The sequence below is a fragment of the Ambystoma mexicanum genome, chromosome 7q (assembly GCF_040938575.1).
Source record: "Ambystoma mexicanum isolate Mex_15411 chromosome 7q, UKY_AmexF1_1, whole genome shotgun sequence".
Classification (NCBI taxonomy): Eukaryota; Metazoa; Chordata; class Amphibia; order Caudata; family Ambystomatidae; genus Ambystoma; species Ambystoma mexicanum.
This window is the reverse complement of record NC_090941.1, coordinates 954828984-954844558: the sequence shown is the minus strand read 5'-3', so window position 1 is coordinate 954844558 and position 15575 is coordinate 954828984. Positions and strand designations below refer to the sequence as shown.

Below are 15575 nucleotides of genomic sequence, written 5' to 3'. Positions count from 1 at the left end.
CGGTTACCTTGAGTAGGAAAGAGGTAACTTTAAGACTTCTTTGAAACCTTCTGAAACTTGGGGAAGCGGAGCTGAAAAAGATGCTGAGAGCTGGAAGCATCTCAGAACTTTGTGCTGAATACCATTTATTTGATCATTGGCATCCCTGCACATTGTTTGGTTTTAGTTGTGAGGGCAAGCGTAGATTTTGGACACAGACTTTTGGGTTCAACTCTTTCACTCCGACTTTCCTTAGTTTCGTGCAGGTATGGAAATCCCACCTTCGCACAGGGCAAGTTAAGGCTTCTACCATTCTGACATTTAAATTATTAAAACTATTTTGTTTGAATCTGTCGTCTGTGTCGTACTTCATGATGCCTTCACAGTATCCTATTGCTGAAATTTTGGCGCACATGGGCTCGCAACGAGTCATCCTCCACACTTCTTTCACAAATCGTGGCGAGTGACTTTGCATGTGGCTAGTCGCCTAAAACTTGGAATTTTGCACCCTGCCTCGTAACACATTTCTGGAATAAGGAAGGACCAGAAGTGGCTGCCTATGGCAGGCAGCTCGTGTACAGTCCAAGATACTCACTTTGGCCCACAAGTTTACTCTGGGTTCTGCACCTATTTACCTCTCGGATAGACTGGCCAAATATGAACCAAGTAGAACTTTAAGATTGTCCGTTACCTGGCTTCTTGCATGTCCTAAAGCAAGATAGGCTTTGGGCAATGGAATATCCTTTGTCACCGAAAGCATGGAACACCCTGCCTCTCAACCTTCGGCAAGAATCCAACTCGTGCCAATTTCGTAAATGTGTGAAGGCGTTTTTGTTCACATAAACAGCACTGTCCTACACCACCGTGCCTCTGCTTGTCCTATGCTTCATGTCTGTCTTTAGTCTTTGTGTGCACCCGGATGCCTGTTGGCATTGGTTCGTTACAAATAAATAAGTCTCTCCTCATTAACACCTAGGCAATCCTGTCACCCCGCCCCCACGCCACCTGACTCGCTAGACGCTGTCCACCCATCTGCTCCCCACTACCTTGTACAGCTTGCCCCTCTATATCCTACCCCCCACTGTATATCTTTTCTGTTGTTAACTCTGAAAAGTACTGCGTTATGCATCTGTACTGTTTTGTATACCCTCTAAAGTGCTCCGTTGCATAGCTGTACTGTTGTATACCTCTGTAAAGCGCTCCGTTGCTTCTCGAAGCCAGGTCCGGGTTCAATATATACCATAATAATAATACATTGTTTTCCATTAAGCAAAGGGGTGTGCCGACACACCCCTCGAGTTAAAAAACAAAAAGAAGTTTCCTTTACTGCGGGAGGAGTTGCACATTTTTTGTTCTAGTTCCTGGTTAGATGTAAAAATTGGAGATAGGTCTTTGCTGAATTCACACTCCCCCCATCCTGTGGTATTTTCCAGCCTGCTTCCACTCTTAGCGCCAGACTCCTAATGAGGTCCTCTGCGGCTAATCTCTGTCAAAGTGCCAACACATCTAGGATCATTAGTCCTTTATAGCTTACTAATTCAGTTGAAAAGAAGGAAAGGATGTCTATTTAAATTGTAAGAGCTAGAAATAGATTGTTGTAGAGCAAATGTACTGCCTAACACATAATACTAATTGCAGTCCTGGGAGTCCAACATAGCGCACTAGTCTTTGGTGGAAATTAATACATTGTGCTCCACAATAATGCTGTTCTTTAACTGAAATATCCTTGTTTTTCTCCTAACAGGGGAATACGACAGAAGATGCCGCCTGTGCTGGGAGCAGTAACGCAGTTTCATGCATGGTGGCATATATTAACGGGCCTCGGCTCCTACCTGCATATACTTTTCAGGTATTTATTTACCTTTTCCTTGCCTGTCCTATTAAACTTCAGTGGGGTTTTGGAGACAGAAAGGGCAGACCATGCTGCACTTGGCTGAATTATGGTATGGAATCCTTTATTGTGCTGAACTGAGGCTTTGCGATGTGCAGATTTCTATTGGGAAGGTAATTTTGGCCTGTTCATAATTGCATTTTCAGTCTGCTTTCTTTCGTGTTAATAGTTTCAAAGCCAGTACCCCTTTTCCTGGTTCCTAGTCATTGCATCGAATTCCTACCATCGACATGCCATTCCATCTAAAAAAAATGCATCGAAAAAAATTGCATTGAATGCATTTTTTAACCTTTAAAACCCATTATAATTAAACTAAACCATTTACCTTTAAAAAAATGCATTCGATGCTTTTTTTTCGATGCAATTTTTTCGATGATAATGCAATCGATGGTTTTGCATTCCATGCAATGACCAGCTACCCTTTTCCTTATATTAATAACCCAGACCTCCAATGCAGGATTTGTGTTTGAGTGAATCTCCATAACTGGTGGGAAGTGGGCGATCCCCTCGAGCAGTCTCGGTTAACTTCTCTTCCAAAGAAGCATCCTTTCTGGTACAAAACATCTGGGTGAATATCTCACTGAGTTACTTGCTTGCCTTAGTCAGTGAGCCGTCCTGCATTTCACACGTTCGTACCCCAGCCAATCATTTCAGTTACATTAAATTGGTTAATAATGACAACTATTATTGCACTAATTTAAAAGCAGAAGGAATTCAATGTGGGTCTCTAGATAAATCAATTGGCTTATTGTTAATAATGATGATCATAATATGCATGGTGATTTTTAACCAGCTTGTGGCATGAAGCGGCAGGCAAATCTGGTCGCATATTTTCAGACCCCTCAAAACATAGGCAGCCACGACTGGACTTTCTGTAACCTGGATCCTACACAGAGACACCCTGTTCCTATAATCCAGTCAGGATGATATAAATACGGCGATGACCATCAGTAGATGTGGGAAAGAACATGATGGGTCATCCTACTTACTAACCACATTTGAATCAAGCAACCTTCATTTGCATTGCCGAGCAGCATTATTATTAGTATTAGGGTATGTATTACCTTATAACCCAGAGATTATGAGCAATAGGCACAGGTTTGGGACAAGTGCCCGTGGAGACTGACTGAAAAGAGTTGTTCCCGGTCTTGGAATTATTAGCAGAATCCATGATTTTGTTGAGCATTGTTTGCAGTAGAGTGGCCCCCATCCAGGCTAGGCTCTCAATGGCGTATTTTATACCGGTTTACTGTGACCTAATTTCCGTCGCTCAGTTTAATGAAAGTGTAATTGCTGTATGCAATATCAAAACATGGAAATAATGCAAATGAAATAAACTAGCCAGCTGTTGCCTATATTGCAACAAGCAAAACTGGGTAAAGAGAGAAATGATATGAAACTCGAGCATGTTGCTTGCCATACGTTATAGTAACTTGGCTTAGATGTCTACACCTATGATTAGGCCGGTGAAACCTGAGAATGTTAATCTGTGTCTGGCACATGAGCCTTTTCTGGGCACATGAGTCTTCTTAGGCATAGGAGGATGATACTTGGGTATGGAAATGTAAGAACCTATCTTAACTTTCTTAGCACACATCATTTGTTTGCAATTTCCTCCCAGTTGCATGCCTGGATGTGGCCCTCTGCATTCTGCACTGAAGGTGCCGGTGTGCATGCAGTGTTAAGGTCCCGTGCATTACCATTTCACTTTTTATGTGGGTGAAGTGTACCACAGTTTGAGATATCATCGGATTGGCAAAATGGTAATTGTAAATTGAAGGCAAACAAAGGCAACCCCTTTGGAAAGTCATTTTAATGGTAAGCCATTGAGATGTTCCCATTGCTGCTCTGGGTTTCTGTGACAGGAACAGGCCTAAGACTCTGGCACTTCCCATAGGAAGTTTCAGTAGGACTGTTTCATTGATGGACAGTACCAACAAGCTAATGAAGCCTAAGAGGCAGACCAGAGGGCTCTATTGTGTGCTTGTTGGGGACAGTTTTTCGAAAGTCCAACTAAGGGATTCATTGAACCATACAACTTGGGCAGTACAGAATGTCCAACTCTTAGTATAAGTCTGTACCACCTGAGATGGGGGTAGCATGGACTGAGCAGCCAGGCTTATCTTGGGAGGGAGAGAGGGCTGCTGAAATTGTAGCATACAAATAGTTCAAAGAAACACTGATACACTAACTATTGTAAAGATAATGGTTTATTTTAAATACTAGTAGGTCAAGATAAATTTTGGGGAAGTAAATACTATTCTCATACGTTATAAACACATATGTAAAAACCAACACAGTACCTATGGTGTACAAACCAAGGTATAACCTGATTTTTTATAGGAGCATTAAGCAAGTCAAGGCGAGTCAAACCTAGGGTTATACATTCAGGATAGCAATCTGAGTTTCAACTCATTGTTTTTCACCCCCTTCACATAAGGGAAAACCGTAATACTTACAATTTGGCCTATTGTACAGAGGCTGAAACACTGTGTCAACATGTATTAGACAGAGTAATGCATATACATTGTACAATAGGCCAAATTGAGTGAGGGTCAACTGATGTATAATATGTTGTCTCTCTCATTCCTGGGTCTATGAAATGCATGGGGTCATAAGGAGTACTTGTTAAATCTTTAAATTGTTTGTGGTCTTTGATATATGTATGTAGTGTTGATCTCTAAATAAGAGATGTTGTGTAAAGTATTATGTTTATAATAAATGTTTTACAAAATGATGATGGAACCAATAAAGAGGAATATTCTTTGTATAATTAAACTAGTGTGGTAGTGAGATCTATACTATATCCGATCGATCTGGAGAATCACCCTGATCATATTTCTGTGAACATATATATATTATATATATATATATATATATGTGAAAATTAATCAAAAAGACCTTCTATATATATAGTGTGTGTTGCTAGTTTTTATAAATATGGGATTGTAACCATGTCTTTTAAAGGGGAATGGGCGGATTAGAGCCTTAGTTGTGTGGATCTCCAATTACTTTGGATGGAGTTGTCAAAACTGTGATGCTGAAATGAGTATTAGTGTTGGAGGTTTCTGCAGGTTTTGGACACAAACATCCTTGTCTTATTCCCTCAAAAATTAGCGAACTTCATCAAGCTACTTTCTATGATCCTCTCTGCAGTTGGAAGGGCCTTCACAAGAAAACCTGATGTTTCTGGCCCTCCCTCTTATCCAAATTCCAAGCTACAATTATGTTTAAATAGATTGTAAGGGTTCTATGCATTTTGAATGAGTTTTAACTTTATTTGTTTTGGGCACACAAACCTTTGTTCGTCCATAATTCAACCTGTTTTATTTTATTATTATGGGGGAGGTCCTGCCGCCTCTCCCCCTCCTTGCATCACTTTTTCAGTAGAATAACTTATTTTCCCTTGGATAATAGCTATTTAAATTGGTTTCTGATATTCTAGCTGTTTGGATCACTTTAAATACCAAAATATACAGTACCTATAAAATATGCCCCCCCCCCACCCTTTGTCAAATATTATGTGAACCGTTTTGGTGTGACTGTGTTTGAATACATCTGTATGCATTTAATTGAACTATGAATATGAAATCATTATTTTCTTTTTTAGTCTGTACACAAGAACACTTTACCTGAAGTACCGGCCAAAAGTGAAGGTAAGTTCTGTCTGAAATCTAATGTGCCATGAGTTTTTTGTGCCCCCACCCAGAGTACGCAGATCTTAGTCTGCAGAGGAAAGAAAAAAGTGGTGAAGAAAGAAACTATAGATAAAACAATCCCAGGGTTACAAGCATAGTTGGGGCAGGTTAAATAAAAGGAAGATGGTGTTGGTAACAGGAGGTTTTGCCGCAGCAGAATTGGACGAGGGAGAATTAATTGAAGTTTTTTAAAACAATTTTTGCCACAAATGTATGTGGGGTGTGGGTTTATTAGGTTAATATTTAATGTGAGGGCTTGTACGTGGGTTGCGGGGTTTGGGGTGTTTTTTCTCCCACATATATATGTTGAAAAATACAAAATAAATAATAGAGCATTTCATGAAATCGCCATCAGCCAATTGTTTTCAATAAAATCACATAGAACCATTGGTGATGGTGTGAGTGCATGTCTATAAGCGATTACATGAAGTGTTGAGTAGGCTAAGGGATAAAGGTTTGACCATAGAAACAAGCAAGTGCAAATTCAGGGCGAGGGAGGTTGAATATCTTGGGCATGTGATTAACAGTGAGGGGTATAAACCAAGGGATGGCAAGATGAAGGCCATAAAGGAAGCGCCCCTTCCAACGAATAAGAATGAAGTATTTGCATTACTATGGATGGCACAGTTTTACAACAAGTTCATAAAGAACTTTGCAGGTATAATCCAACCAATCAGGAAGTTGTTGAAAAAGGGAGTAGTTCGACTGTAGTGAAGAATGTCAAAGAGCATCAGAAGAAATAAAAGGAGGGATTTGTAAGGCAAAAAACCTAGTGGGTTTAATGTAGACAGTGATTATCGCTGATGCCAGTGTGAAGGATTTTGGGGCAGTGCTGTCTCAAGGAATAGGGGAAAGAGAAAGAGTTGCATGCCATGCATCAAGAGCGGTGACGTATTGTGAAAGTAGCTATTCAGTAACTTAACGAGACCCGATGACGTGTGTGCGTGGGGGCTAGAATATTTTAGGAGGTATGTATGGGGACGCCAATTCATGGTGCGCACAGATCATAAACCATTTGTGGAGATGCTGACAGTGAAATGAATGATGAGAGCTACTCCAGAAATTGCAAGGCTATGTATGCACATTCAGGAATATAATTACAAGGTAGAGTACGTACCTGGGGTGCAAAATAAGATGGTAGATTATTTGTCCATCACCACTGGAAACAGATGAAACTCTTAAGGGATGGGAAGGGACAGGAGGAGGTAGAGGAAGAATAAGTGGCTTGTTTATATTATCTATATTTGTTGATCAACATGCAGTTATTACGAAGGGCGAATGGGAGGAGGTTCTGGTTTCAGATAAAGTGTTGGCAAAAGTCATGAAATTGACACAGGAGGGGTGACACGTGAAGAAAGATATAAAGGAAACACACATGGCATTCTTGGAAGTGAAGGAACTTTTGTCAATGGAAGAAGGTTTGGTATTGAGGGGACAAGCGTTAGTAGCTCCAGAGTGTGGCTCTGAAAGACTAGTTGATAGAGGCCCTTCCAAGTATAACTGGCACAAAACGGAAATGAAGAGAAAATTATTGGTGGCCTGGAATATATGTCATGGCAGAGAGAGAGGTAGGGAGTGTTGGCCTTATCAGAACTCTGAGAAAAGTTATACAAACAAAAACTGTTGCCCATATTGCCACCAGAAGTTGCTTGGATGCGCATTCAGATAGACCTATCATATCATAATCTTGGGAATTAAATCAAATTTATGATGGTGATGATGGATTATTTTTCTAAATGGCCAAGGATTAGATTTGTGAGGCGGGCATCTACTAGCAAAATTTTGAGTTTCATGGAACATGTGTTTAAATTGGAAGGATAGCCGTCTGAGATTGTGACAATGGTCCCCAGTTTAGAAGTGCTGAGATGACTGAGTATGCTAAGCATAGAAGAAAGTAAAGTGGAAATTAAAATGATTTTACCACCCGCAATCCAATGGGTTTGTGGAACGATTCGACAGAGTAATTTTTGGTACAGTTGAGCAGGCTGTTGGGAATGACATGAATGTGCGGGAAACATTGAAGTTGTTGTGGAATACCAGGAGGGCATCAAATGGAGTTACAGCATGCTCACCTTTTTCTATTGATGCAAGGAAGAGAAGTGAATCTGGGTCTCAACCCTAGTTGGGTAAATAAAATACTCAGAAGGAGAGAGAAGTCTGAAAGTTTACAAAACTGGAACATGAGGAACCCAGTTAGAAAGAAGTCGGGATCAGAGGAAAAATTCAAAAGGATCGACAAGAGGTTGGCAAAGACAAAATTGAAGTTGTGCCCAACGTTGTGGATGACCGTAAAAAATGTACGCATGTCATGAAAGGAAGGCCAACGTTTTCTGATCCCCCAAAAAAGTGGTAGGATTTTATCTTGTGCCGTGAATTTAGAACATGGGTCGTGAATTTAGAAGATGGGTCTATGTGGAATATGGATAAAATAGTATTGGTAGAAGTGCGTGAGAAAGGAAGGAGTCCGGATGGGGAGAGAGCACTTCTGGATGTGTATGGTGATTTTTGTCACAATGAGGATTAAAGAGTAGTGAACAGTAGTGGAAGTATTGATGTTCATGACTAACAGGAGAATGACGTGGTGAGAGGGTCCAATATGCAAGAGAGTGACGAAATAAGTATGATGAGACCTAGATGGACTAGCAGACGTCTGTCCTGGTTTAAAAATTAAGTAAAAAAATAGGATGGAAAAATATTATGGTCCAGCATGCAGAATACTAGCGCTCCCAGGATAAGTGCTCACATTATTCTAGAATGTGCATGATGCTCAATACATTCATCTGTTTTATTATTAAATTATGTCAACAGCGTTCTTGTTTTGGTTTGTATTCATGTTCAAGGTTTTACTTTAGCGTTGCCTCACATGGCACTGTTCCGGTTTGTTTGTATGTTTTATTAAGGGAAGATGTGTGTGGTATCTTGGGTGCAGCTTCATCAGATTTCAAGCTCTAGAGGGCTTGGAACCTGTAAGCTTGGGTGAGGGGGTCACGATACCAGCGTTTGAAGAAAAAGAATAAAGTAGACTGTGATAGCTCAGCAGGGTCTTTGCTCGAAATGAAGTACTTAATCACCTATGAACTTATGGTGGCCCCTCATTCTAAAAATAGCAGTGCAACTTCTTAAAAGATGAGTACCAAATCTTACCATTAAAAAAGAAAACATAATACACAAAGAACATCACGAAATTCTAAGAGCATCATAACACGAACGAACCAAGAACAAAATGCTATTTCAAGCTGCTTCTCATAGAGGGGCTACAGCTCTCAGACGGATGAAAGTTTAGTTTATTATTTATAGAGCGCACCTAACCCTGAGTTATCTGGGTGCTTGAACATAGGTGATTCGTTACAAGTAGAAACACAAGGAAGACAACAAAGGCATGATGACCAGGTTACAGATTGATCAACATGGCAACAATAGGACTAAATGCAAGAAGCTGTGGAACAGTCCTCGCTTAAACAAGTAATCAGAGGAAAGTACAGTAGCAACGGTGCAACGAGTAACTAATTTAGAATGTCATGCATACTGGTATCACAAAAGGTCATAAATAATAGACGAATGATCAGCGGCCCAACAGTCGGGAAGGTTGGTACGCGGGGTTAATTCAATAGTAGCTTAGTGTTGCTGGGCAAAGAGCCACTCTTTCACATTGGACTAAATGTTCAGAAAGAAGGTTCAACTCTCATGGTGGTAGCGAGGGCATTCCAGCACTTGGACGCTAACGCCGGGAAGCTAGACCCCCCCCCTGCAGTTTTCAATTTATACTTAGGGATATTGAGGCAGTGTAGGTATGTGGATCTGGTAGGTCTCGAGGGTAGGTTCCTAGAGAATTTGTCAGTCAGGCATTTAGGGGCTGTGTTTGACAGGCATTATGTGTGAGGACTAGTGTGCGCAGCAAGATTCTGTCTCGTACTGGAAGCCAAAGCGTGTCCCCTCTAATGGAAGAGATGTGATTGGAGCGTGGGATATTCAAGGCAGATCTAAGGGCATTGTTCTGAATAACTTGTAATCTATTCAGATTACGCGCAGTAGTGCCAAGGAATAGGGTGTTACAATAGTTGGATAAGATCAAGGCCCTGGCTAGTGTAAGGCAGCTATTCGTGGCCAAGAAGAGTTTGCAGGCATTGATTAGTTAGTTGGTGTATGCTGTGGTAGAAGCTGTTGTATTGACTTGTTTTTTGAGAAAGAGGGTGGAGTCTAAGTAAACGCCTAAAGTTTTAACCTACTTGGCAACTTTGATGATGTTCCCATCAATGTTGAAGGTTTTATAGCGTGAATCAAATCTGTTCAGCCGAGCTTGGGAGCCAACAATAAGAAGTTCTGTCTTGTCATCATTTAGACAAAGGCTATGGGCAGCCACCCAGGCCTGTATTTTAAGGTAGATCTCATTTAGTATTTTGCAATCTTTGTCGTAGCAACCAGTGAGTGTAATGAGGACCTGAGTGTCATCCGCGTAATTCGTGTAGGTGACACCCAGGTTATCAAGACGATCAAAGAGGAGCTTAGTGAAGATATTATAAAGCGTAGGTGAAACACAGGACCCCTGAGGGACTCCACAGTGGATAGGTACTGGTTCAGAAGACGCTGTACGAGCAAAGACCCTAGTTATATGATATGATATGATAGGTTATTTATAACGCGCTTAATACCCAGAGGTTTCTAAGCACGGACCCAGGGATCGAACCTGTGTTGCTCTGTGTCGTCTTGCTTCCAAGGTGGGCACGTTGCCCCTGAGCTATCCTTCCTAGTTGTTCTATTAGATAGAAAGGATTGGATCCAGTTAGCGGCTTTGGGAGAGAAAGCAGCGGTCGTGGATAGATGTTTTGTCAGGATCTGATGGTCGACAAGATCAAACGCTGCTGATAGGTCCAACAGTAGAACGATGGCCAAATTACCCTTATCTTTGGCTTCATCCATTTGGATTTTTAAATCCACGAGGGCAGATTCTGTGCCGTGCCTTGGTCTGAAGCTGGACTATCGCAAGCCAAGAAGGTTATCTTGCAGGTGTTTTTGAAATTGGAGATAGGGTGCTCTATCTAATATTTTTAGGAGAAATGGGACTGTTGTTATGGGTCTGTAATTGGTAGGTACGTTTGGGTCAAGGTTAGTTTTTTTTTTAGGAGAGGCATAACCCATGCCTCTTTAAGATTGTTAGGGACTGAGCAGCTTTTAAAAGATGAATTAATCAAGGCAGTGATGAACGGTGCTAAAACCTTTGCTCCATCCTTGATAACTGAGGCTGGGCAGATATCTCCCTGGCATCTGGAAGGTTTGATCCCCATGATGATATTTTTCACTTCTTTAGTAGTCACTGGGGAGACGTAGAATGGGTGGCACGGGGGGGGGGGGGTTTGGGGGCCCGGTAGTTTGCGTGAGTGTTCACTTGGAGCTAGGCTGTTCTTTTTGGTCTCAATATTAGCTTTTTGTGAGGCTATTTTGTCTGATAAGGCTTTCTGGATATTAGCACACCAGGTCTTGTCCTTTATGCAGACTTCTGTAGGAGGGGCTGGGGACTCCAGTTCCCTTAGAGTGAAAAAGATTTATTTGCCAAACCTGTGACCTGCAGAGTGAACACAGATCTCAGCAACAAGCGCTATACTCACTAAGCCGAGTTAGCAGCGCCTGGCACTCTTACTCAGAAAAACGTCAAATGGAATGTTTTACTAATATAAAGTCACATCTACGTCACCGTATGACGGAGCACGATAAGTGTGTAAATATAAGTTTATTCAAGAAAAGTGACAGGTGCAGACAGTGCACCAGTTAAGATGTGGAAGTGGGGAGTATTTTACTCCCTATTTTTTAAAGTTGGGAGTAAAATGATTTTGAGGGAGTAAAAATGTAAGACCAGTTCCCAATGAGAGTATTTTATAAGAGATTAAAAATGTTTTAACTGAAAAACGGAAATGTTTTTGTAATATGTTTTTCTGTGCAGCCATTTATTCATGCACATTACAAGAAACATGTTTACTGCAGTTTTTTCTTCCAGTGGTACCTTTAAATGAAATTATACAGATTATAATATGGAATGGGATAGCATAGTGTGGTATGCAACGGGACAGATTGGTGCAGTATGTCATTATGGTATAGTATGCTGTGGTATGTTGTGGTTTGGCATGGATTGACATAGTTTGGTACAGTTCAGTATAGTATGACATGAAAATAAAGTTTTGACATAGTATGTTAATGAGAGGTATGGCTTGTAATGGTTGGTATAATAAAGAATGGTATGGTATTGTATGGCATGGTGTGGAATGGTATATAATGATGTGAAATCCCTAGGATTGTGTGGTATAGTATGAGTAACATTCTCGGCATGGTATAGTAAGCTAAAGTATGCTACGGACTGTATTGTATGATATGGAAACAAATCGTATAGTATGGCTCAATACTACTTGGTGTGGAATTGAAGAGTATGGTATGGTAGGTATGAAATCGTATGGTAAGTTACATTATTTTATGTTCTGGTGTGTTTTGCAAATGAACAGAATGGTTTGGTTCAGTATGTTGCAGTGGGCACAGGGTGGTGCAATATGCTATGTTAATGTCTATGCTGTAGAGTTGTATGATGTGGTATTTTGTATCGAATGTTATGATTTGGTGTACACTAAGGTAAGTAACAGTATGGTATGTTTTAGTATGGTTTGGTAAAATGTATTATGGTACATTACAGTGTGATACCTTCTGTTAAGACATGTGGTTTATTGTACTTTGGTATGGTGTGATATGATTTGAGACTTGTGAATCTGCTTAGAATCACATGCTTTGCTGGCCGACATCTAGTGGTTGGTGCAGAGTATTAGATGATTTGTCTTCGATTTCAAAAACGGGCGCCGAAGGGGCATGCCTGTAATACTATGCCTAGCATGACGTGCGCTGTACCCATGATCCCTCGTGCGTCATGGTCCTCAGATCGTTTTTCTTTCCTGCCATCAGGTTGGTCACACGTTGCAGAATTTGTTATATTATTGCACGTGCTCGAATTGCGAGCGTTACTTAACTATAATTCGTATAACCCTTTTCACCAGCTCTCGATAAACGGCAACCAGGGCACATCGGCTGTGAACATAGGCGCTCAACGGCCTGCATCTACAGACTTCAGCCTTCACAGTGTGGAGAGTGGGGGGAAGACATTTACAGGCCCATAGTTTAGGAGAATGTGTACACACATTTCCCCCTTAAAGTGGTTTTCTCGCTGTCCCCCAGCCTCGATCATGGAAAACACATCCTTCAAATTCTGTCCCACATAAGACAAAACGTTTCTGTGGAAGGACACACGCAACATGTGCAATTATTGCCCACCTAGAGACCATTGATGCTGGTCGTGTAGGCTCTTTAAGCCAAAAACACTAAATGTTCAACGATCGAAAGGCTGAGTGGCCTTTGCAATGAAAGTTGAGGCATCGTCTGATTTGCCCGCCGGGGCATATGAATCGGAGCGGGAACAGGACAGTGGCAGCATCCCTTCAGATGCTAAAGATAATTCAGATTGGGAAAAGGAAAGTTACCAAGAGCCGGTGCCCAGCTCCGAAAGGCAGATGCGATGTGCTGCTATAGTGGCTCCCCCTAGCAGCAGGGATACACACAGTAAAGCACCACTTGATACAGATTCAGTGCATACCAAGTGGACGCTGAGCAACCACAAACACGTATTTCGGGATAAACAAACTTTGCCCCCAAAGGCAATTTCGATATATTTGTCGAAAATGTTGAAATCCTCAGAAGGGTTCCTCAGCGCCCATCGGTTCGGCATCACAAAAACCATCTTCCGAGTTTAGCACACTCGACGTTTGCTCCAAAGTCTACACCGACCATCTCTGCAAGCAAGAAATACATTTATAAAATCACAGGTGCTGAAATCATCCGTTTCGACGCATTTGGAAAAAAACAAGCACAGAACGTTCCTCTACTATTAGTGATTCACTTAAAAGGAAAAGGGATGCTCACATTGGTGCAGGACAAAGAGGGGGCTTCTGCACCACTACGCTCGCCCACAAGTGGGTCGGGGGATGGCCCAAAAAGAAATGTGAAGTTACTATGGATAGAGTAGCCTCCTTTATGGACTTTTTAGAAAAACACCTTTTGAACCCACAGGGCGCTGTTTAAGAGGAGGAAACTCCTTTAAAAAGGGCAAGGACAGGGCCCATAGCGCCATGTGAAAAACTAGTGGAAACTTAAATGTTTAACTATGTGCACAAAGAGGATTTTGCTCGGGACAATACTGGCACAGATTTAGGAGACCTCCCTGTACCCTCGCCAGATATCGATGATGATCCGGTTTCATCTTCACCTTTGGACAACAGTCTGTTATATAATAACCTGCTCAAAAGAGCTACACATTATTTTAAAATCGAGACCCAAGCGTCAGAAGAGGACACGGATTCTGTCAATGACATCTGTAATGAAAAGAAGAGGGTTAGCCAATGCATACCACTTCTAAAGTCGGTGAAGAGATGGTTAGAATCGTCTCTAGCTACACCAGGGTTAACAAAGCTGGTTATTGAAAAGAAATTTAAGCCAGCCCCTACAGACCCTCCATTCATCAGGGGTCATCTAAAGCCAGATTCCCTAGTTGTCACTACAACGCGTAAAAGGCCAGGAACACTTTTAGCAATGTCTGAAGCCCAAACTGACAAGGAAAGCAAAAAGATATATGCTTTTTGGCAAAAAAAAAGTTATAACCTCTTCAGCCTTCCAAATGTGCATAGCTAACAATACTGTGCTCATGGCTAGTTATAATGGAGCCCAATGGGACATCATGGAAGAGCTAGTTAACGACGCTCGAGAGCCCCAGAAATCAGAAATGCTTAAGGCACTAGCAGAATGCAAGCAGGCTGTTAATGCATTCCCCAAGAACACCCTGGAAGCTGCAGGAACTACAGATAGAATAATGCCAGTGGAACCCTAATCAAGAGGCATGCTTGGTTCCGAAATTCTGGTTTTCGAGTAGATTCACATGCAACTTTGTTTACTATGCCTACAGAGTCTTGTTTGGGAAAGCAGTTGATGAGGCACTACAAGCAGCTGAAAAAGATCGCGCAACTATAAAAAAAAATATTCATCCAGATAACAAATCGGCCCTTTCATACAGGAACTCATCCAACCAGGGTGTTTTTCGTGGCCAGGGATATCCCAACAGACTCATCCCCTTCATGGTGGGGAGGCCGTTGTCTCCAGCACAGGGAATATGGTATTGCCCACTCTCCAAAAAACACATGAATGTCTTGGAGCTGCTAGCATGATAAGCTTTCCAGCATCACTTAATGGGGGAAAAATGTGCTAGTCGTAACAGACAGCACAACAGCCATCTTCTACATCAACAAACCAGCGGGTCTCATTTCCAAAATCTGTCAGCCCACACAGGGATATGGAAATGGAACCTCCATAGAGGAGTTTTCTCCACTATCTCCAATCACATGTTCCAGGGGAACACAACTGACTAGCAGACACTCTGAGCAGAAACACAAATCAACCCTCGGATCACGAGTGGGAGTTACACTCAGACATTGTAAATTATATTTTCACACACTGAGAGCATCCAGGCATAGATCTCTTTGCGACAAAAGAAAATCAAAATGACCAAGTTACCCAAGGGGAAAGCACTGTAGATCAGTTGGTCAGGGATATTTGCTTATGCTTTTCCTCAAAATGTCCATTTGTCCACCAATGAAACAAACGGCCACTTACATGTTCTCACAGAACCAGGGACAAACGCTACACCCTCAACCACAAACAACCAGCTTAGAAGCTTGGCTCCTGAGGTCATAGTTTGGACACAGTAATTTATGTGACAGATTCATGCACATATTAAAAGAAGCCCGTGAACCAAGCACACAACAATGCTATATTAACAAGTGGAAGAGGTTTGTAGTGTGGTGTAGAAGGTAAGACAAACCTATTGAATTTACACCATCTCAAATAGTGCACTACCTAGTATACCTGCTGGAATCAGGTTTGGTCTTTGTTTCTTTAAAAGTCCATCTAGCTGTACTTTCTGCCTATGCTTC

The 15575-nt window shown here is 41.6% G+C and overlaps 1 protein-coding gene across 1 annotated transcript in view; it reads left to right on the top strand.

Annotated features, from left to right (window-relative positions):
• Window positions 1-15575, top strand: part of ACER3 (alkaline ceramidase 3) — a 435473-nt gene that overhangs the window by 371072 nt on the left and 48826 nt on the right. The window contains exons 9-10 of the mRNA XM_069640008.1: window positions 1724-1828; window positions 5481-5526. Coding sequence (XP_069496109.1) covers window positions 1724-1828; window positions 5481-5526 — 151 coding nt within the window. The remainder of the gene's footprint in view (window positions 1-1723; window positions 1829-5480; window positions 5527-15575) is intronic.